The sequence below is a fragment of the Ambystoma mexicanum genome, chromosome 14 (assembly GCF_040938575.1).
Source record: "Ambystoma mexicanum isolate Mex_15411 chromosome 14, UKY_AmexF1_1, whole genome shotgun sequence".
In the NCBI taxonomy this organism is placed as follows: Eukaryota; Metazoa; Chordata; class Amphibia; order Caudata; family Ambystomatidae; genus Ambystoma; species Ambystoma mexicanum.
In genome coordinates, this window is record NC_090940.1 from 39,995,460 (window position 1) to 40,019,947 (window position 24,488).

At 46.9% G+C, this 24,488-nt stretch overlaps 1 protein-coding gene across 7 annotated transcripts in view; it reads left to right on the forward strand.

Annotated features, from left to right (window-relative positions):
• Positions 1 to 24,488, forward strand: part of HECTD1 (HECT domain E3 ubiquitin protein ligase 1) — a 1,011,111-nt gene that overhangs the window by 826,709 nt on the left and 159,914 nt on the right. For all 7 annotated transcript variants that reach the window (XM_069638480.1, XM_069638479.1, XM_069638478.1 and 4 more), the window contains one exon: positions 14,363 to 14,564. In XM_069638480.1, coding sequence (XP_069494581.1) covers positions 14,363 to 14,564 — 202 coding nt within the window. The remainder of the gene's footprint in view (positions 1 to 14,362; positions 14,565 to 24,488) is intronic.

The window sequence follows — 24,488 nt, forward strand, 5'->3', positions numbered from 1 at the left end:
CCCTTTTTCATGTGGTACACCAATGGTTTTGTCCTTCCTTCTATATTTGGCGAATTCAGGCCTTCAAGTTGGCACCATTAAGGGCTATCTCGCAGCGCTATCCATCTTTAAGCGCACTGCGGAAGAACCATCCTATTTCAAATTACCCTTGGTAATACAGTTTCTAAAGGGGTTAACCAATGTTTATCCCCCAAGACCATTCCAAGTTCCCCTATGGGATTTAAACTTAGTACTAACTTTCCTGATGGGCACACCTTTCGAACCACTCCATTCTTGTTCGTTAAGATTCCTTACCCTTAAAACTGTTTTATTAATGGCACTTACATCTGCTAGAAGGGTGAGCGAATTACAAGCTCTTTCTTGTAAACCCCCTCACACAATATAATTCACAAAGACAAAGTTGTCCTGCAAGTGAAGCCTAATTTCCTCCCAAAGGTGGTTTCTGAATTCCATATCACTCAGAAGATTACCCTACCATCTTTCTATCCTTCTCCTCACCCGGGGAAAGAGGAAGAGAGGTTACACAGACTAGACCCTAGAAGGGCTTTAAGTTTTTACATCAGTAGACTAGCCAGGATAAGACAGGCAGACCAGCTGTTTGTAGGTTACGCAGGTCACAAGCTGGGGTTACCAATAACTAAGCAGACCATTTCCAGATGGATCATTCTAGCCATTCTGGAATGTTATAAACTGGCAGGGAAAGAGCCCCCTCAAAACCTTAGGGCTCATTCGACCAGAGGTATTGCAGCTTCATCGGCCCTCAAAAGAGGCGTGCCGGTTAAAGACATCTGTGTGGCCGCTACATGGTCGTCTGTCCATACCTTTACACGTTTTTACAATTTGGATTCCTCCTCCAGTCAAGAGACTAGGTTTGGAAGGGCTGTACTGCATTCTATTCATCAATAGAAGATAGCGTGAAGTCAGTACTCCCTCCTCCAATAATAGAATACTGCTATGGGAGCCTATCTAAGATGAGGAATACGTCGGAGGACACAATCCCTTCGAAGAACAAGTTACTTCTTACCTTGTAACGTTCTTTCGACGGGATGTTCCTCCGACGTATTCCTCATCGGCCCTCCCATCCATCCCCGCAGTTCTACTTCCCGTGTTGTTGCAGCTTACGCTCCTTCAGGGTGATTAGTCTAGTCCAGAAAGTATTATTGTGGGCTACAAAACGGAACTGAGCAACGGACGCTGCGTGCGGCCTTTATAGGCAGGATGACATCGACGTCGATACGGCGGCTGTCGAGGGACATCGACTCGGAGGACGTCGACGCGCAGCGCCCTCTAGAGAAAAAAATTTCCGAGGCCAGCAGAGCTGGAAGGAGATATCTAAGATGAGGAATACATCGGAGGAACATCCCGTCGAAAGAACGTTACAAGGTAAGAAGTAACTTGTTCTTCTTTATGCGTTCCCTCCGTTGCTGTTACCTGGAGTCATCAATCTACTCACAGTGTTGGTGCCAGATGATCCTCGTCGCATTGGCGTGGCCGTGGCAGAACTGGTACCCAGACCTTCTCAGCATGTTGACTGCGCCACCAGTCAAGCTTCCAGTGGTCGCGGATATTCTCGCCCGGGAAGGAGGCACCATTCTTCACCACGATCCAAGGTCTCTGAACCTGAAGGCCTGGCTTCTGCAGCGCTAGAATTTGTTGGCTACGATCTTTCGGCGAACTGCAAGGAAGTTCTCACCAAGGCTAAAGCATATTCTACTTTGAAATGCTACGGACTCAAGTGGAAGAGAATTGCTATCTGGTGTCATTCCCAGAAGATCAGCCCACTGAGGGTAAAGGCTCCTCAGGTACTTCCATATTTGCTTTCGTCGGGACTGGCCCACGACTCCCATCAAGTTTCATCTGGCGGCTATCTCCCTCTACACCAGATCCCCAGGACGACCATCCTTGTGGTCGCACCGATTATTCAAGGAATTTGTCAAGGGACTATTCCGCTTGTTCCCGCCAGTGAAGGCTGCGGGCCCGGCATGCGAGCTCAATGTGGTGCTTACTAGGCCAATGGGACCTCCGTTCGAGCCTATGAATTCTGCTCTACTCAAGTTTTTGTCAAAGTTTTTCTCGTGGCCATTACCTGTGCACGACGAGTGGGGGAGATCCAGGCCTTCTCCTGTAAACCTCCTTACTGGACTTTCCACGAGAAGAGGGTAGTGCTGCGGACGCACCCCTCCTTCATGCCCAAGGTGCCATCGGACTTTCATCTAAACGAGCCCTTGGTGTTACCTGTGTTTCCGACGCATTCGTCGCCGGCTGAAAGGACTTTGCACTTGCTGGATGTGGCTAGAGCACTGAAGTTTTGTGTGGCCCGCACAAAGATTTTCCGCAAAACCTCTCAGCTCTTTGTGAACTTTGGTCCTGTGAACCATGGGATGGCCCTATCCAAGGCTTCCGTTTCCAGGTGCTTCTCCGGCTGTATCACCCACTGTCACCGGTTGGCAAACCCGACCGCTGGCTGGCCATCCAAGAGCCCACTCTACCAGAGCGATCGTTGCTACAACAGCAGTCCTGTCTGGTGTGCCCCTGCTGGACATCTGCAGGGCTGCGACGTGGAGGTTGACACACACCTTCACAAAATTCTACTGCGTCGACAGGGATTCCAGCTAGGAGTCCAGAGTCGGCCAAACAGTGCTGTGCAACCTGTTCGCTTGAAGGTAAGCCTGGTGGAGGAGGTAAAAGATGATTATGTTGAGCCTTGCCACCTCCCGTTTTTGTGCATGTGTGTACTGCTATGTATTCTTTATTCATAAGCATGTGAATCCATGCCATACCCATGCTGGAAAACAACAGTTACAGGTAAGTAACTTGTTCCTTTATCTCTTGGTATTGGGTAACCCACCTTTTAAAATAAGCCTGTACTACACAAGTTGGTAGAGTGACTGAGCAGCCAGGCTTAACTTAAGAGGGGTAATGTGAGCTGTAGAGCTGTACAATGAAATTAGTAAATAAAGGTATCCAAGTAAACACTTACACGCTTAGTTATATTATAAATATTTATTTCAATTCCTCACATGGTCGAAGGGCCTTTATAAATCACATATTGACCATATTTTCATGTCAAAATCTCTTTCAGTAATATGTTCAGAATTCCATATAACTGACACAAATAGGAGCGACCACAGATTTTTGGAAATCAAAATGGTACTAAATAACAGACTCCCTAAACAAACTATAAAGCAGATACACTCGATAGTGTCATGCGGTGGAAATAGCATAATTTGGCACAAAGGAAATGTTGATAAACTCAACACAGTCTTCTTCCAAGACTGACAGAATGTCTCTGTCAATTAAAACCAAGTGCTATTCGGTCATGAATTATACTGAGAATATTAAAAACTTGATAGGAAGATCAGTTAAACCAAGTAAATATGGCACTCTGAAACCTGACCCTTTGGTAAGGCAAAAAAAAAATCTTGCAAATCGTCAAATTAGATCTATTTTGAAAACCAATACGACTGAGACGGAAAAGAGAGAAATTCTTAAAATTAAACAAACCAAAAAAAACTGGTTGAAAAATCATAAGTCTGTCCTGCAAAATATCGATATGCTTGCAGCTCTAAAGGGGACTTCGGGCCGTGAGTTTTGGGGGCTAATAAACGCACTTGAAAAAAGACAGGTTATACTTCAATCGGCTAATGTACAGACGGATACCTGGGGAAAACACTTTGCAATTCTCTACAAGGGCAAAACGGCTATGACGCATGAATTTTTGCTCATAAAAAAGGGGTCTTGGGGCTTCGACTTTTTACGATTGAGAATATTGATTCTGATGTTTGTTAATCTGCTTAGAATCACATGCTGTGCATAGTCCGACATCCAGTGGTCACTGCGGAGTATTTCATTTTGTTTTTCGTAGTCGAAAAGGGGACGTCGACAAGGCGTGTCTGTAACACTAATCCCTATAGTGACATGCAGTGTACCCACAATCCCTCACGCGTCAAGGTCCCTCAGAGTTTTTTTTTTCCGCCTAGTTATTGGTCGCCTTTATGCAGAACTCCTCGAGCAACATTGCAAAATCATTTCCTCGACCCTTAGTCGTTTATTATTATTAACTATCACATCGATCCCTCCCTCGACGTAGCTGCCAAGCTGTTCTCCGCCGAGCAAGATCTTCGACGGAGGGACGAGCGGAGGAGATCCTTCGGCGCTGTCGAACACGTGGTCTGGCCTTGCCAGCCTAACACAGTAGGGAGAGTGGGGTTGTTGGTCATTTCTTTGTTTCACTCTGAGAATGCCTTTCTCTTTCCCCTCCCTCTCTTGCGAGGTCGTAATCACATTTCATGCCCTCAGCTATGGAGAGGACGCCCTTTAGGTTTTTCCTGCGTTGCAAGGGCAAGTTTACCTGGAAGGACAAGCATAAACGGTGTAACCGTTGCTTGCCCCTCGATCACAAAGAGGACAGCTGTGCGGCCTGTAAGTTACTTAAACCCAAAACTTTAAAGGACCGCAGGGTCAAAAGGTGGGCAGCCTATGCGATGTCTAGGTCTGACTCCTCGCCAGCTGCCGCCGCCACCGAATGTGATGAGGACAGTGATTACACGGCCTCCGCAACGGAGGTTGTAGACCTCTCGAAGGAGCGTTCCCGCTCCTCGTCGTCCGTCCCCAGCCCCGACAAGCCCGGCTCATGCCCCGCTTATGGGGATGAACACCCCGGCGACAAGGACGAACACAGAAAAACACATACCCCATGGCACGCATTCGTTGAAGACTAAGGCAGTCATAGCGTCAACGGAGGCGTCGGGTCCACCAGCGTCTTCCGCCGACCGTAAGGGTCGCAAGCCCTCCCCGCTTCTGCGACGGGGCTTTCTGTAAATAAGGGCGCTAACCCCAAATCCTCAGGCGACGCGCCTCGCAAGAGTGCGTACGTTGCCAGTAAAGACTCGTCACTGCCTAGTGCGACGGCGAGCAATCCCTCGACGGAGAAGCTGATCGCCGAAAGCCTCGCATGTATAGCTTCTAAAGACGGCCAGAGATGGGCGGCGGGTGACACGTCGAAAACCGCTCACAAGGCCAAAGAAACGCCGAGGACGTCGGAGGGTAGGCTGGGACAGCTCCCACCGTCTACAGAAGACCCTAGCCAGCGAGAAGGTTTCTCAGAAGACGAAGGGACTCTATCTTCAACGCTATGGGACAGAACTAAGCAACTACAGGGAGAGGAAACTCCCTTTTCACTCCCAGACCGCTCTGGCCTACCTTACTGGACTGTAGAGGGGTTCCAGTCATGTATGGACAAGCTAGACCGGTTCATGGCCATCCCAGAAAATAGGACACCCAAGAGGCCTAGGGAGGTTCTCCAGGAGGGGCCAAGGGCTAAATACCCAAAGCTCTTTAACCCCCTACAGGAAGACATGAACTCTTACGACCTCACTGAAGAGGACTCTCACTTCCAGGAAGAGGAAGAGTTTGTGAATAATGAAAACCAACAAGAGGAAGAGGGTTTTTATGATGACACTAAATAGGTGAGGAGGGCTACGAGGAGGACCCAGGTGAAGGTGGCTCACAGCCCTGGCAGTCGCCATCAGGGTCTACAGACCCCGACATTATAGACATTTCTTCTCCTCAGACCACACCAGTCAGGAACCCATCTCCAGTAGACGATCAGCCCACCTTCAATGCGCTACTGAGGAAGGCAGCAGCGCATTTTGAAGTTGAAACTGGGGAGGTCACCCCAGATACTGATTTAGTCGAAAGGATTATTAAAGAAAAACCTCCCACTAGTCAAACTATTCCTATCCTCGCCTCGGTTAAGAGACGACTCACCCCATCGCTGTCCACCCCTGCGCTGGTAAGAGGGGTCAATCCAAGAATCGGGGAAATTGTTCTCACCCTCTCAGTCAGACCCATTATATATCAGGGGTCACTCAGTCCCGGACTCCTTAGTGGTGACTAACACAAGGAAGAGGGCTGGGGTTCCACTGTCAGAGCGAGGCACCCTCAGATAAAGAAGGGAAAAAGCTTTATGCCTTGGGCAAAAGAATTTCCGCCTCGGCAGCGTTTTCAATTAGGATTGCCAATAATACATTGTTGGCAAGCTATGCTGATGCTCAATGGGGAAAGCTTAAGCAGGACATCGACGAAGCCCCTGAACCTCTAAGAACTCGCTTACTGGCTACAGTTACAGAAGGAGCTCTGGTCAACCAGAGCATCATTAAGAACACTCCTGATGCGGTAGAAACTGCTGGCCGTTCTTTGGTGCAGGGAATTCTGCTGAAGCGTCACGTCTGGCTTTGCAATTCCGGTTTCAAGGCAGAAACGCAGGCGTCACTCATTAATAAGCCAATAGAAGAGTCAAATCTCTTTGGAAGGGCAGTGGACGACGCACTGGAAAATGTGAAAAAAGAATTCGACACCATAAAGACCTTAGACCAAATCTCAAAGCCTCCAAACAGGCGGGGATTTGGGAACAAGTGCTTTTTTCGTGGCCAACGCCAACAGCAGCAGCGGCAACAGCATTACACTGCGGGCAACTGGCCTTCTAATCAGGGCTGCCATGCGTCTCCGGTTGGGGGCCGGATAACATTGTTCCTATCAGCATGGCAGGGAATAACATCAGACCGGTGGGTATTGTCAACCGTAGCCCACGGGCACTGTATAGAGTTCAATCGGTCCCCCACCTACAGACCTCCAAGGGGACGTTGCCTGTCACCAGAACACCTCGTCATCCTCCTGCAAGAAGTAGAACAGCTGCTACAGAAAGGAGCAATAGAGGTCGTGCCCCTATCTCAGGTAATGGAAGGTATTTATTCAGTGTACTTCCTTGTACCCAAAAAGGACCTAACCGTGCGCCCTGTACTAGATCTGCGCCCAGCGAACAAACTTGTAAAACCACAAAAATGTTGTATGGTAACATTACAGGGGATAATTTTCCTGCTATCTCAGGGGGACTACATGACAACACTAGACATGAAAGATGCATACTTTCATATTTTGATGTTGCCAGCGCACAGAAAATACCTCCGGTTCATGATGGAGGGCAAACACTACCAGTTCAGAGTGCTACCCTTCGGCATAGTGTCTGCACCGAGGGTATTCACGAAGGTACTGGCAGTGGCAGCGGCCCACCTGCGCAGGTTGTCCATACCGGTATACCCTTACCTCGACGATTGGCTCATAACAGGGGAGTCCTACCAGACATGCTTCTCAAACACCCAGAAGACAGTAGACCTTTTGTTCCAACTGGGCTTCTCCATCAATGAGAAGAAGTCCAGCTTAGACCCCAGCCAAATCAAACAATTCCTAGGGGCTCTAATTCGAACAAAGGACGGCCTTTTCTTCCCCTCCAACGAGAGGGTCCAAAATATGCTGTTTCAGATCCCTCAATATGTGGCCGGTCGAGAGGTGACAGTACGCAAAGCAATGCGCTTGCTAGGAATGATGGCGTCATGTATTTATTTGGTACCTCACGCGCGCCTGCGCCTAATGCAAGAGTGGCTCAACAGCCAGTGGTGTCAGGCCAGCGGACAATGGGACGATCTAGTGGTGGTCTCGCAGGCCTTGGTTCTCTCGCTACGGTGGTGGTCGAAGGAAAACCTGGTAATAGGGAAACCATTTGCCACCCCCGCAGTGGAAGCCACTCTAAACACAGACGCATCCCTCACAGGATGGGGGTCTCACCTATCCCATCAGACTGCCCACGGAGTTTGGACTCCGAGCGTAGCTTCCAAGCACATAAACTTATTAGAGCTACTTGCGGTGTTCAAGGCACTAAAAGCCTTCCAGACACACCCACAAGGGAAGACAGTGATGGTCCTCACGGACAGCACCACAGCCATGTACTACCTCAACAAGCAAGGGGGCACTCACTCTCCAGGACTGTCCAAGCTGTCCCAGAACATCTGGAAGTGGGCTCACAGACACAAAATGTTCCTATTGTCACAACATGTACCAGGGGAACTCAAATCCCCTGTACTCTGAGGGCAGAGGAACTCAGCAGAGACTTCCTTCTGCCCTCAGAGTACAAATGGCGGTTACACGAAGACATCGTCTTCGACGTCTTCACATAATGGGGCTTCCCAGAAATAAACCTGTTCGCAACTCTGGAGAACTCAGTGCCTCGATTACGCCTCCAGATACCCACAGGACCGCTGCAAGGGGAACGGTCTCTGGATAATTTGTTTACGCTTTTCCCCCCGACTCCTCTGCTGAACAAGATAGTGCACAATATGCACCAGGAACCAGTCACCATGATACTGATAGCCCCGATGTGGGCCCGCCAACCATGGTTTGTGCACCTGATGGAGATGTCCCTGTCCCCACCAGTGAAACTGCCCTGCTGTACAACTTGCTGTCAGAGGACAAGGGCAAGACACTACACCCAGGCCCACAGAACATGAACTTAGCAGCCTGGCTCCTGAGGTCATAGAATTTGGCCATTTACAACTCCCACAGAGATGCATGGACATTCTCGGAGAAGCAAGAAAACCCAACACTCGCCACTGCTATTCTAGCAAGTGGAAGAGATTTGTCATTTGGTGTAGAGGTAAGAGCATCAACCCAGTTCTCTGCTCTCCCACACAAATTGTCCTTTACCTGACCCATTTACTGGACTCGGGTCTAGTGTTCAATTCTATTAAAGTCCATCTAGCGGCACTTTCTGCATACACCACCTCTCAACTTAAGGTTTCATGGTGGAAAGTCCCAGTTATCAAAGCCTTCATGGAGGGGGTAAAGAGAATACACCCTCCGATAGCAAACCCAGCTCCCGGCTGGGACCATAATGTGGTACTTACCAGGCTCATGGGCTCACTCTTTGAACCCATGCACAAGGCAACTCTTAAGGACCTCACTCTTAAGACTGCTTCCCTAATAGCTATCACCTCCATTAGGAGAGTAAGTGAACTACAGGCTCTTTCTATTTTAGACCCCTTCGTAACAGTTCACAAAGATAAGGTGGTTCTACGCACGCACCCAAGGTTTGCACCGAAATTCATCTCGAAATTCCATGTCAACCAGTCAATAGAACTACCAACGTTCTTTCAAAACCCTTCCAATTTAGGAGAAAAGAGCCTGCATACACTCGATGTGCGCAGAGCTGTCATGTTTTATATGGAAAGAACTAGGCCACTGAGAAAGACTAATCAGTTCTTTGTCTCGGTTGCAGCAGGAAGAGAAGGAGATGCAGTCTCAAAGTCTACTACATCTAGACGGATTGTTCAATGCATCACTCTGTTTCTCTCTTGCTAAAATAGAACTAACCTTCTAGCCAAGAGCACACTCTACTCGAGGCACTGGGGCATCCATAGCATTCATTGCAAACGTTCCCCTTGAGTCCATCTGCAAAGCGGCAACCTGGAGTTCTGTACACACCTTTACAAAACACTACTGTCTAGATGCTCACTCTAGATCTGATTCCCAGGCGGGACAAGCAGTATTAAGACATTTTTTCTCTACTGTTCCTTCTCACAACCCACCTCCAACTCCGGGTACTGCTCGCTAGTCTATGCAAAGCATGTGATTCTAAGCAGATTAACAAACATCAGAAGACAATGCATTACTTACCGTAAAAGCATTTCTGATGGTTGTATCCCAGATCAAGAGGGCAAATAATTCAAGAGCGGCTGGCCCTAACGGGCTAACAAATAATACCCTGAAGAAAACTCCAGAATATTGGGCGAAATAGCTATTTATCCTCTTTGACTCTATTATACAGTCCAAGACAATTCCTCAGTCCTGGAGGATATCATATGTCGTGCCCATATATAAAAAGGGGGATAGAACTTTCCCGACAAATTACCGTCCGATCTCAATTATGGACGCTGATTCCAAGATCTTTGCAGGGTTAGTACTACAGAGAATAGAGGAATTGGCGGAATACAATCACATCCTATCCTCCCCCCCCCCCCGCAGTTCGGTTTTCGTAAAGGGATGGGAACTGAAATAGGAGGACTGATTATTTGTTTGCTCTTAGAAAAGGCATGTAAAAAAACTGCATCCCCTATATACTTGGCATCAGTAGATCTGTCGCTTGCCTTTAATAAGGTGGACAGGGTGAGACTTTGGACAAAACTAGCCCAAATGGGGCTGCCGTCTCATCTATTGACAGTCCTCATCAATCTCCATGAAGATTCGGCAATTCAGGTGAGACTAAACATGTCTGGTGATCTTTTAAAAATAATCCAAACTATTAATGGTCTCAGACAAGGGTGTTTATTTTCCCCTACTCTCTTTAATATTTATACTACTGATGCAAATGTCCCCCTTACAAGCTTTTCCTTGGTTTCTCCAAAGATTGGGGAACTAAAATATGTTGGAACGCCTATGCTGACGACCTTCTTTTGGTCGATAATGCCCCGGTGGGTTTACAGCGAAAACGTACGGCACTAACAATATATGCGCAAGAAAATGCATCGGTGATAAATGAAAAGAAGTCTGTTGTGATATCCTTTACCTCCATGACGAAAATTCCAAAATACAAATGGCGAATAAATACATGTCTTCTAGTAAAAGTAAGATCATAGTGCTACTTGGGATTCCCTATATTTGGGACTATATCGATACACTCTTACTGGAACTTTTATTGGAGAAAACAGATGAGCTCATTCTCCAAATGAGGAAGATCTCAGGCAAATATTGTAAATCCTCTATCATTCCCCTCATTAGGTTCTATAACCTGAAAGTTGTACCAAAACTGACATACGGCATGGACATTTTACCGTTTGAAACATCTTGTCTGGTACAAAAAATTGAATCTAAGATTTGGCGGAAAATTATTTTTTACCTGCCCCAGAGTGTTCCTGTATCTGCAATTCGCTATGAATTAGGCCTTATCTCACTAAATATGAGAATGAAATGGAAAAAAATGGCACTATATTGGAATCTAATGGTATCTAAAACAACTCCCTTTATACACTACTGGGAGATAGACTGAGAAGGGGAATCGGTGAATCAGTATGGATGCTGAGACTACAGAAAGATTGTGTAGATCTCCTTAATACCACCGATGTCTCAGGTGAAATGCGATTTGTTAATCCAATGGGCGTGAAAAAAACGGTTGCAATGGTCAGACTGGGTCACCACCACGGAAAAGGTGGCTGCCTCTAAGATCTATAAACAACTGGTCGCAGAGGGGAAAAAGCTAGGTACGTTGGAGTCCTATCTAGTCAAATTTCCAGATCCTACAGGAGAGCAATCTGCTTACGTTTCCGTTTCAATGTCCTCCCTACTGGGGAAATTCTCGAGATTTGATCGGCTACGGGCAAAAAAATGTCCTGTCGCTTTTGTCGCTCCGCTTACACGACCAAATCACTTGAACATCTTCTTTTACACTGCGCAACAATAGTCAAACAGAGAATAAATGTGTTTGGAAAATGTGTTCATGACCCCTTCAGGGTCCATACTGAATTACTATTGTGGTATATGCTACATGGAAGGTCAAACTCACTAAAGCTAGCAGTGGTCACCTTTTTAGTAGAAGTGTGCGGTCTGGCAACCTTAGAAAGAACAAACTAGTACTGTAAAGAATCTATGTCAAGAGCCCTAATTATCTACTGGAGACACTTATAGGCCTTTCTCTCTCTCACGCTCTAACAATATGTATAAGTCTTGAAATATGGAAAACACTGTAGAGGGATTCTAAAAAGAAAGGATATCTGAAATGCAATATGGACTGTACTTTATATTGTGTACTGTGTCTGATGAATTTTATAATTGGAATAATGTTGTAATTGTTCGTTTTAATACCGTGAAAATGTTACTTTAAATTTTGTAAAGGTTTAATTTGCATAAACCAAATACAAATTTTAAAAATATATATATTTATTTGAGTCTACTCAAGGATAATTAGACAAGCTTTGAAAAGCAGCAAAAGTAACATTAATCCCAAAGTTAGGATTCAATCAACAAGAGCAATAAAGTAGGTGCGTAAACTTTTCTTATGCTAAACATTTTGCAGCACATTGAGTGACGTCATTTAAGGTCAGTATTAGAACTTATTTGTGATCACCATTATGAGTTTGAAGGAGGGAAATATTTAGTTAGATCAGAAAATACTAAAGCAGTTAGATTCTCCCAGAGGGATGCAGGCAGTCTCTTATCCCAGCAATACCAGTGTTCAACAGTTAAAACCTGTAAGGGAACAAGCACTGCCAAAGCCAATAGGTTCAGAAGAGGAGCCTTTAGGGAGCCAGGACAGCCAAAGTCAATGGGCCAGTTACAAAGTTCTGATGCTGTCTTCTTAGAAAATATTTTAAAATAGTCAGTAGTTGAGTAGAAAATCACAGAACCTCAAGCTTAGCCACCCTGAAGAATAACAAGCTAGAAGGCCAGTGCAAGGGAGTTCAGGTCAACTCAAAAGGGTTTACAATAGTACTCAAGCTAGGAAGCACCACAAATGGCAAGAGGTCGATATACCCCAATCCCGCTGTACCTATGAATTGAAAGTTGTTCCAGCTGGATACCTTCTGGTTGCAGTGCAGCAGACCCTTGTTCCTGATCTTTGGTTGTGGTGACAAAAGGGAGGACGTCTGGCAGGCTACTGTGGCAGCACTTCGGAGAGGGACTCTGCAGCAATTGTTTCTCCTTGATTCAGCTGCCTTTTGTGGTTTTGGCGCATTTTTCTCAGCACCAAAGAAGAACGAAGAGCTCTGGTTGGAAGTTACTTCATCCCTCGGTCCTGGACTCTGATGAGGGGACTCTGGAAGATTTCATGCTTCTGTAGGGACCTCTGGATGCCCACAAAGTTTGGTCCGTATTTGCACTTCCAAAGACCATGCACTCTATGATGGTCAGTAATCCTGGGGCATTGCAATTCTGCAGCCTTGGAAAGTCGCTGCAAGTCGGAGATTGCGCCAAAATGAAGCTTGCCTCAAGGCTAGTCTGTCCCACCAGCCCAAGGGAGGAAGTCATCCCTTGGGTGTCTTCCCAGTCGAAACGAAAACGGGGTCAGCACAGCTGCAGGCCTTCACCTGGCACTTCGCATGTCCAGGAGGGTGCTGTTGGCGTCTTTTCGCTTCATCGGATGTTGTCCTCCAATGGTCGACTCTGCCTCTAGTCCCAAAAACCTCACCTTTTAAGCAGGTTCTGTCTATCACCCAGCAGGGTGGCTGTCCTCCCGAGCAGCCAGCCGGCCAATCAGAACTGGTTTCACTCTGGCACACCTAGAGACAAAGGACAGGGAAGTTTTGGGACCCTCCCTCCTTAACTTCCTTGCTTCCCTCTAGCACTGCACAAAAGGTGCTGTCACCATGCCAAAAAGCATATGCCTATGGAGTTTACCATAATCCATTTAACGGTAAGAAACACAAATTCCTAGTTAGAAAAACACATGAAGGAGTGGGGGATTTGGGGAGGGGAGGGGGTGGCCCCTCTCACTCGGGAGTAAAAATTAAAAAGACATGAGTCCAGCTAAAGAGCTGGGGGTCTCTAAGGTTAAAGAGAATTGGCACAGAAATGGAAATTCTACCTAATATACACTCTGTCAGTCTTGCGATTAAGCCTGGCTAGGAGAACCCCAAATCTCAAAACCCAAAAAGCCAGCAAAAAGTGAAGGGTCTTTCGCACGTTGTAAAAAGTGGACTTTATACCTAACGCCTATTTAATGATTGTGTTGCTTAAGATAATCTGTAGACCATCTTTTATTTTGTATCAAAATGTTTCCTGTATCATTTAACAAACCACAATTCTTGCAATCACTAGTACAGTGCCTAATTGTGAACACTTTGCATTTGTTCATGTTTGCTTTGTTGTAATTTGTGTAATCACCGTATTGACCCCTGTTGTGTTTCACACAATAGTAGGCTTTGTATTGTTTTCACTGAATGACATTGATTCGGATTTTGAGTTTACATTTACCTCAATTTACCGGCAGTTGTAATATTGCATATGTGTTATTTGTACCAAAATGGGCAATTCTTGAATTGTGTGCTAATAGACCAGTAGGTCTTCACCTCTAAATACATCCACTGTGTATCAATCCAGCGAGGTGCGTCTTGTTTTGTGACAAAGAACAAACTATTGAGACTTTGGTATAAGAGAGGCAGACCAATTCATTTGTTCTGATTACTCATTCAACAAACCTTCTCACCTCTTGAGTTATGTTTTGGCTGTTGTACCAGAATACCCCTTGTGGGGCCTGGTGACCTCAATTGTTACTCTGTGGTCCAAGTGAGACGGATGAACCTAAGCCCTGTAAAGTGTCTAAAGCCTGATTATATAGCACCCTGTTCTCCACTGTCGGTCCTGTCCCTTCATGTGGAAGAGCATTTCCCCGGATATGACAATTTCTTCATTAGTCCCCCAGCATGTCCCTTCACATAGAACTACTCCTGTTATCCAGAGAAACACCTGGGAACTCATGGCTGTGTGGTCTATTGTACTGTATACCTTACATGTAATCAGTCCTATTTCCTCTTCATAGAGCAATAGTTTGGCTGCAGAACCGGCGGGAGGCAACAGTGGAGCGCACTAGGACCACCAGTGCAGTCAGACGGGATGATGCAGGCGAGTTCCGGGTCGGTCGTCTGAAGCACGAGCGGGTGAAGGTACCGCGAGGAGACTCTCTAACGGAATGGGCAGAGAACGTCATGCAGATCCATGCAGATCGAAAGTCTGTACTTGAGGTATGCCAGATCAATACACATGGCAATGTATTGCTCTCTAGCAGCACTAGGCACAAGCTCATCTAGGCCAAGAAGAACCTCATCAGACAATTTCCACAAAACTGAATAAAACACTACCCAAGAAGACTTCCAGCTAGAGGCCACTCCTGGGCTAGAGTTCTATAAGGGGGGTTTCCATAGAACTGAGTTCAGGGGGTGAGAGTGACCCATCACTTGGCAATATGGTTTTCCTCAAGTTCTGAGTACTTTCCTCCGCTAAACACTCAGGAGGGAAACTTGGTAATTTGAGGCACAAGGAAACGCTTTATAACCTTTTTTTATTTTAAATGTATTTGTGTTTCCAGTTTATTAAAACTTTAACAAACATTAATTCTATAACGGGTAATACATCAAATACAGTTCATTCTTAACATATCAACACAATATATTATAAAATCCATAAACAATTCATATCTACTAGTGTAACACAAGCACAGAATCAAAAGTAGTAGTAACTGAATTACACATCACACCTGTTAGGGAGAATTCTCATTTTTGTGCTAATTCCTTTCAACCTTAAGAGACCCACAGCACATTTGCTGGACTTAACACTGATTTTAACTCCTGAGTGAGTGGGACCTTTTTCTCACTCATGTTTTTACCTGATTAGGATTTAGTTTTCATTGTTTTTGGAGTCTGACAAGCTCCATAGGCATCTGTTTTTTGTATAGTGACGCGCATCACCCTCTGTGCAGTGTCCCAGAGAAATACTTTAGATTTCTCTTAAAGTTTGAATACCTTTTCTTGTGTGAACTACAGTTCCCAAGAATAGTAAAGTGAAATTGACTTTCCTTACCTTTTCTCTTTGTAGGTCCAGCACACACCATCTTATGTTGAGTGCTGGGGGTTACTTAGTAGCCCTTTTTCCTACTTTCTCATGTAACATTTTTATGCTACTTTAAATGGCTGGTGGCAGTGGTTTAATTTTTCCTACCATTGTGCTTTTCTACCGCAGGCTGGACCCTCAACTGCAGTACAGCACCATGGGTGAACTTTGTCGTCTTTTTCACCATTTTCTGTTTGTGGGTCTTTCTTGGCTTTTACGATGTACGTTGACAGGTTTGAGCCCTTTGTTTGGCTTGCCTTTGGTGGGCTTCAGCCCTGAAGCCCTCCCCTGGCTCCAGTGTGTCTGGAAGGACAGGATGTGAGGGAGCGTCTCTAGGAATGCCTGAATGAAACTATTTCTGAAGAGGGGTGGCTGTCATTTCAAGACAGCCACCCTGCTGTGCGATTGACAAACTAGGTTGTGCATGAATGGAAGAAACCTGCTTAAAAGGTGAGGGTTTTGGGACTACAGGTAGAGCCGACGAAACACCTGACGAATAAACGGTGAACGAAGCTTGCTGCATCCTCCTGGACCTTTGAATTGCCCGTTGGAGCCCTGCTGCTGTGCTGGTTTTTTTTTTTTCCACCTCGACCGAGAAGCTCAGGACGGAACGACTTCTCCCCTTGGGTTAGTGGGACCAGCTAAACCAGAGACGAACTCCACTGGACCACCATCCCCAACTGGCTGTGCTTCTTCATTGCTCTAAGAACCCAATGCCAGGGGTCGAGTTTCTGTAGTAGAGTGTAATGTCTGCCGCAGAACTAATCAGGCTAAAAGCTCCAGGAGACTCCTAAGGACGATCCCGAAGAAGGAACTCAGATCCAGAGTGCAGGACTGAGGGAGTAAAGAGTCCAACCGGAATCCAAGCTCCGCCACAGTGCTCTTTGCTAAGCGCTGAAACCGTGAAGTGCTGCTGAACCGAAAAAGAGCCTGTAGCTGCAGACGACTTCCCAAGTACCACCGCAGGAGCCCTTCAGACGTCCTCCCTGTTGTCCCCACGACTGAGGCTCAGGTACAAGGGTCTGCACCGCTGTAGCAAGACAGAATCCAGCTGAACCACTCTTCTTCAAACCAAAGGTACCGTTTAGGCTTAGGGTACTTACCTTATTGCCTTGTTTTGCTTTGCTCTTGACAGTTGGGAATTTCATTCGATTACCTTTTAGAGTTTATTTCAACTCTCTTCTCACAGGCTTAACGGCTTGTAACCCTACACGTGATTTTCTACAAACTCTCTAACTTTGTGCAATACTTGTATCTAAGAAGTGCCTCAGCTTCATAAACTGTGTCCCAATTGACTGTGGCTGTCTTGGTTCCCCAAAGACTCTTCTAGTCCATTGAATTTGATACGGTTTGTCCGTCATAGGTGGTAGCTTAGCGTGTACTATTAATGCTGGGAAAGGCTTATCTAGATTTCATTAGAAGATTCAAGTTGTCCTCACATATACTGAGAAACTGTTCAACCTTTTTCCTTCCCTAACCTTTCTTTTCTGCAACCTCAGAATCTGCAAAGTATAACTAGTGTGATTACTGCCCTTGTGATCGAAGTCACTTCAGGGTGTAGGAATTGTGTACGAAGCATATCCAAAGATTAAAATTACTTTTCAGAATCAAAACAAGTTAGTGGATAAACTATATTTACATTGTTACACAAATTGCCTTTGTAAAGAGCGCTTATTTAATAATTGATGTTTAACTATTTATAACAGAAACCTTGAGTGTAAGTGTTACTTGGATTCTTGTATTTTCGGATTTCCTTGTTACAGCTCACCGTGTTAAGCGGTGGGCGGCCTATGGCATGTCGCGGACTGGATCTTCTTCCCCCAATGCCGCACCCGCCGAAAGTGATGGTGGTACTAGTGATGACCAGGCCTCTGTGTCGGATGCCATCGACCTCACGGCGGACACTCCTAGGTCTGCCACGCCGGTCCCCTGACCCCGCTAGGCCTGACACGAGTCACGCGATGGGGGAAACACCCGGCAGCAGGGGTGTACAAGGTCGCTACACTAAACTCACAACCCCAGCCCGGTTTAGACGGTACCGCCGAAACGGGCAAAAGCGCGTATGCAACCGGCAAAAATGTTGACGGGATCCTCAAGATAAACAGCCTTCCCTGCATCCGCAGCAGCGTGGCGTTTTGACGCCCCCTCAGGCCCCCAGTAGGAGAAAAATCTACCGCTAGGCCTCTTAGTCAACCGGCACATCGCCCCGCCGGAAATCTCTGATAGCATCGCTAGGATTGCTTCGGCAGTGGGGCTGAAGGAGAGGTCTAAAGAGATGACGAAGCGCAAGGAGCGGCCCGCGGACGCTCCTAAAGACGCGCCATCGCGCACCGATGCGCACGAGGACTACGTAGAAAATCCTTTGCCTTTTTGTCTCGCTCTATTGGAGAAAAATATTGGCACCATAGGGAGGAAGATAAAAAATATTCCTCCCTTAGACCCTTCTGGTTCGTCTAGATGGACCAGAGAAAAATTCAAAGGGTGTATGGATAGGGTGGAGAAGCTTGTCTCGCTTTCAGAGCACCCTACCCCCAAGAGACCGCGGGAGGACCCTCCCTCTGTGCCTCCTTCTACATTTCTTAGAACTTTAAGACCTTTTCAGGAAGATTACACTTCCATCCTCCCTGAAGACGAGATCCAGATAGACATGTATCAGGACATTTATGATCAGGAGGAGGATACTACCTTCCTACAAGACTACATTGTGGATGACCAGGCGTATCCTATGGGAGGCTGGGAGGACAGTTGTTAGGTTGAGGCGGAACCATGGGTGCTCACGACCAGGATGTCCTATGTTTGGATTCCCTTCCCTCCACTCCAGCCCGCCAGGCTTCCCCAGTGGACGACCAAATGGCGTACAATGCCATCTTGAGAAAGACGGCTAAATATTTTCAAACCGCCACCCAGGAGGCTTTGCCTGAACAGTACTTTGTGGAGGATATCCTCAAAGAAAAGCCCCCTCCAGCCAAGCCATCCCTCTTCTGAATTCCATTAAGAGGAGATTGGCTCCTTCCTTGATCACACCAGCCCAGACTAGGGCAGTAAATCCGAGGGTGGAAACGTTATTTTGCTCATTGCCTACTGACCCTACATACAATAAGGGCCATGCCACACCCGATTCCCTAGTGCTTACCACCACCCGGAAACTGGCAGGGGTACCCCTTGCTACGGGAGAGGCACCTCCCGATGAGGAGTAGACAAGGCTGTAAGCCCTGGGAAAGCGAATCACCATGGCAGCTGCCTTTTCCACTAGCATAGCAAACACTACATTGCTTGCCAGTTATGCTGATGTGCAGTGGAACCTACTGCAGGAACGTCTCCAGGAGGTGCCTGAACCCGCTAGAACCAAGTTACTCGCCATTATGGCAGAGAGCCGGCAGGTCAACCAAAATGTACTGAAAAACACTCTGGATGCTGCAGAGACGGCGGGAAGATCCCTAGCTCAAGGCACCCTTCTCAAACGGCACGCTTGGCTCAGGAACTCTGGCTTCCAGCTGGAAACACAAGTAGCTCTTATTAATAAGCCAGTCAAGGAGACAAATCTCTTTGGTAAGGCAGTAGACGATGCCCTCGAGACTTCCAAGAAGGAGCATGAGACGCTTAAGTCCCTTCAGCAAATCACCCAAAAGCCCTCCTCCCAGAGAGGGGGTGGTTCCCACAGTTCCTTTGGGGGCAAATCCTGTTCCACACAAAACCAGTATAATACGTGAAATACCTGGAACTCAGGACAGGCATCCAGCACCCTTGCCAACTATCCACCCAGGGGACAGTGGCGCGTGAAAGGCAGTGGCAGAGGCCGCAACTACAGGGGAGCCACAGCTTCTGGTCAGAAATGACCTACGGATCCAGGTCCCCTCCCATGTGACCCCGGTCGGGGGGCGCTTAACATCTTTCCTTTCGGCATGGGAGGGGATAACGTCAGACCAGTGGGTTCTCAAGACGGTCGCCCATGGGTACTGCGTGGAATTAGTGATACAAGAGGTGGAAGCTCTTCTGGAAAAAGACGCCATAGAAGCTGTCCCTATTCTTCAGGTAAACAAGGGTATTTATTCATTGTACCCAAAAAGGACCTAACCATGTGCCCTGTACTAGACTTGCGCCCAGCGAACAAATTTGTCAAACCTCAAAAGTTTTGTATGGTAACTCTGCAGGAAGTAATCCCACTGTTGAAACAGGGGGATTACATGGCGACACTGGACATGAAAGATGCATACTTTCATATTTCAATGTTGCCAGCGCACAGAAAATATCGAAGGTTCATCAAAGAGGACAGGCACTATCAATTCAAAGTACTCCCCTTCGACATTGCCTCAGCGCCAGGGGTGTTTACAAAGGTCCTGGCAGTAGCGGCAGCACACCTGCGCAGACTATCCTTCCCGGTTTACCCTTACCTCGACGACTGGCTCATAACTGGGGACACTTACCAAACATGCCTGTTGAACACTCGGAAGACAATAGACCTGTTCAGTCTGGGATTCTCCATCAACGAGAAGAAATCCGGCTTAGACCCCAGTCAAGTCGGGCAATTCCTAGGGGCTCTAATTCAGACAAAAGACGGCATTGTCTTCCCCTCCAACGAGAATATGTAGCCTGTCGGGAAGTGACGGTACACAAGGAGATGCGACTGCTAGGTATGATGGCGTCATGCATTTACATAGTTCCCCACGCGCGGCTGCGCATGCGTCCCATGCAAGAGTGGCTCAACAGCCAATGATGTCAGGCCAGCAGTCAATGGGAAGATCTGGTAGTTGTCTCGCCTGCCCTCGCTCTCTCTCTGCAATGGTGGTCGAGGGAAAACCTCTTGAAGGGGAAAACCTTCACCACCACCACAGTAGAAGCCACTCTCACGACACTCATCTCTCACGAGGTGTGGAGCTCGCCTGCTTCAGCAGACAGCGCATGGAGTGTGGTCCCCACAAGTAGCATCCAACCATATAAATCTGTTGGAGCTCTTGGCAGTATTCAAAGCACTGAAGGCCTTTCAGACACAGCTACAGGAGAAGGCAGTTCTGAGCCTGACAGCACCACAGCCATTTATTACCTAAACAAACAGGGGGGCACTCACTCTCCAGGGCTATCCAAGCTGTCCCAAAACATTTGGATGTGGGCTCTCAAACACAAGATGTTCCTACTGTCCCAACACGTTCCAGGGGAACTCAATCTTCTAGCGGACGTGCTCAGCAGAGATTTCCATCTACACATAGATTACATATGGCATCTGCACGAAGATATCGTCTCCAGCGTCTTTGCAGAATGGGGCTTCCCAGAGATCGACCTGTTCGCAACTCAGGAGAACGCCCAATGCCAAGACTATGCCTCCAGGTATCCCCAGAACTGCTCCAAGGGGAAAGGACTCTGGGTAGCATGGTCAGGGAAATGTCTACGCTTCCTCCCCCCCAACTCTCCTGCTCAACAAGATTGTGCAGGATGCACAAGTAACCAGTCACCATGATATTGGTGGCCCCATTTGGGCCCGCCAACCCTGGTTCTCTCATCTCATGGAAATGTCCCTCTCCCCTCCTATGAAACTACCCTGCCCATACAACATGTTGTCTCAGGACGGAGGGGAGACACTACACCCATGCCCGCGAACTCTGAACTAAGCGGCTTGGCTCCTGAGGTCATAGAGTTTGGACACCTTCAACTCCCTCAAAGCTGCATGGACATACTGAGGGAAGCTAGAAAACCTACCACTCGTTATTGCAATTCCAGTAAGTGGAAATGCTGTCATCTGGTGCCAATACCAAGGGTGTCAATCCCATTGACTGCTCTCCTACCCACATTGTGTTGTACCTGACCCACTTGTTAGACTCAGGACTGGTTTTTAATTCCCTAAAGGTTGACCTAGCTGCTCTCTCAGCCTATACTACATCACAACAAAAAGGTGTTGTGGTGGAAAATACCTGTTAAGGCCTTTATGGAAGGGGTTAAGAGAATTCATCCCTCAGTTTCTAACCCAGCTCCCGGATGGGATCTGAATGTGGTATTGACCAGACTCATGGGGTCTACCTTTAAACCAATGCATAAAGCAAGTCTAAAAGACCTTACTTATAAGACAGCCTTCCTAGTGGCTATCAATTCTATTAGAAGGGTTGGTGAACTACAGGCCCTTTCAGTTCTAGACCCTTTTGTTAGTCCATAGGGATAAAGTGGTTATGCGCACTCATCCCCGATTTGCGCCTAAATTCATTTTGACGTTCCATGTGACCAATCAATTGAACTACCCACTTTCTTCCAGAATCCCACTGGCATGGCTGAAAGAAGCCTACACACACTAGATCTGCGCAGGGCAGACATGTTTTACCTGGAAAGAAAGAAACCACAGAGGAAGAGAAACCAGTTTTTCGTTTCTGTGGCAGCTGGTAGAGAAGGGGATCCTATCTCTAAATCGGCTATCTCAAGGTGGATTGTCAAATGCATCACACTTTGTTACGCTCTTGCTAGGAGAGAACTGCCCTTCAAGCCTAGAGCGCACACTACTAAGGGCACTGGGGCTTCCATAGCATTCATTGCAAATGTTCCCCTAGAGTCCATTTGCAAAGTGGCAACCTGGAGTTCTGTACACACCTTTACAAAACACTATTGCCTACACACTCATTCTAGATCTGATTCTCAGGTGGGACAAGCAATATTAAGACATCTTTTCACTACTGTTCCTTCTCACAACCCACCTCCAACTCTGGGTACTGCTCGCTAGTCTATGCACAGCAGGTGATTCTAAGTAGATTAACAAGCATCAGAAGACGTGCATTACTCACCGTAATAGCATTTCTGATGATTGTATCTGCTTAGATTCACATGCGCCCACCCTGCCTCCCCGCTCGGGTGCAAGGAACATAGACGTCTTACTGCTTTCTCTCTTTATGTACTCACTCACTATAGCCTTCGGCTCCCTCAGGGCAGAAAAAATAGAATCGGAGGGACCTCGGCGCGTGAGGGATTTTGGGTACACTACATGTCAAGATAGGGGTAGTGTTACAGACGCGCCTATGCCGACGTCCCCTTTCAGTCCCCGAAAGACCAGATGCCTTACTCCGCTGTTACCACTGGATGTTGGACCATAAGCACAGCGTGTGAATCTAAGCAGATACAATCATCAGAAATGCTATTAAGGTGAGTAATGCATGTCATTGAACTGCTACAGCTCACATTTACCCCTCGTGAGATAGGCCTTGCTGCTCAGTCGCACTACCAACTTGTGTAGTACAGACCTATGCCAAAAGGTGGGTTACCTAATACCAAGCAGATACATGTTGTGTAGTCTCACACAGTGTGACTGCATCAATTCTTACTGAACAAGGAAGATCCAAGAAAGGATCACTACAAATGGCAAAACAAGAAGGAAGACACCATTCTAGCAGAATGGTGACCCTTCTATCATTACTCTGGCTGGTTTTGACAGCCTCTGTGTAATATTAACTAAAAAGTCATTCAAGTATATCCACTGCCACCAGCCTTAAGAGTTAGCTTGCCACAGTAACACTAATGTTATTATGTAAGTGAGAAAGGAGATACCATCCCCTGCACTCCACATAAGTTTGTGTGTGTTGGGTAACAATTGGTGCAGTCACTCTGTGTGAGACTACACAAAACCTATATGCTTGGTATTAGGTAACCTACTGTTGGGGAGAATTGTCAGTTTAGTGCCAAGTTCCTCCCACCCTAGAGACCCCAGCTCTTTTGCTGAACTTTGGGACTTTGTACTTTTAATTCTATGTTTTTTCTGGGTTTCGTTTTGACTTTGGAGTCTGACGAACTCCATAGGCATCATCTTTACATTGTGACACACAGCACCTTCAGTGCAGTGGCTCAGGGAAGTCTCTTAGATTTCCCAAAGGTTTAAATACCTTCTCTTGGTTAAATTACTGTTTCCAAGAGCAGTAAAGTGAAATTGACTTTACTTACATTTTGTAACTTTCTAGACCCGGGGCACACTATCTTACAATAGGGTGTTCGAGGGGTTACTTAGTATCCCCTTTGTCAAGTTTCTCATGTAACATTTTTATGTTGCCCTTTCTACAATGAATGACTGGTGGCAGTGTTTTTTTTCCTACCATTGTGTTTCTCTACCGCGGGCTGCAATTGCAGCTTTAGTAAAGCACCTATGGGTGCCCATTTGGTCAAAATGACCACAGTCTTCTTTTTTCACCATTTCTTGTTGGAAAGGTCCTTCTTGAGATTTGCTCTGGCTCCAGCGTGTCTGGCAGGGAAGGAAGCGAGAGAGGTGCCCGAAACTTCCTGTGCTTAGTCTCCTTGGTTACAGGAATGCACCCAAGGGTGATTGGCTGTCCTCAGAGGACAAGCCACCCTGAAGTGTGCTTGACAGCTAGGCTGCGAATGAATGGGAGAAACCTGCATAAAAGGCGAGGCTTTTTGCTTGGAAGGCAGTCGACCACTGGACTGAGGAATCCGATCAAGAACTTAGAAGAGACGCCTGCTGCAACTCCTGGATAGTTTGTTTGCTTGGTGAAGCCCTGATGGAGTGCTGAAGTTCCGAATTCGACTCGACTAGAGAAGACCTGTAAAGGACGACTTCTCCCCTTGAGTTAGCGGGACCAATCAACTCCAAAGTAAGCCTGTCTGGACATCCTCTTGAAGCTGGTTGTATTTCCACTGCTGTTGCTGCTGGAATCAAAGTGCCAGGGAGAGGAACACTAATGTTAAAGGACATTTGTACCGCGCACTATCACCACCGAAGTGGTACCCGGCGGCTCTGAAAAACGGGAGGAGAAGGGTGGGTTAGTGGGGATAAGCTGGAAAAGTGCAAGAGAGCAGTGATGTGCTGTTGGCAGCCTCAGCCCGGTGGGTCCGTTGGCTGGGCTTGGGGTGTTTTACGGTCCGTAGTCAGTGTGCTGTTGTGCAAGTCTATGTGTGGTTAGTTTTGTTGTTGCATTGTTGTGAAGTTTGTGCGGATTGCTGCTTTTTAGGCTTGTGGTTGTGTTTGCTTAGAGTTTGAGAGGTGTATGCAGAGGGATGGAATTGTTGGTTGGTTTGGCATTGTTGTCCTTGCAATTAGGGATTCAATCTAGGTGCGGTGCATGCTGACATTCACATTTCTA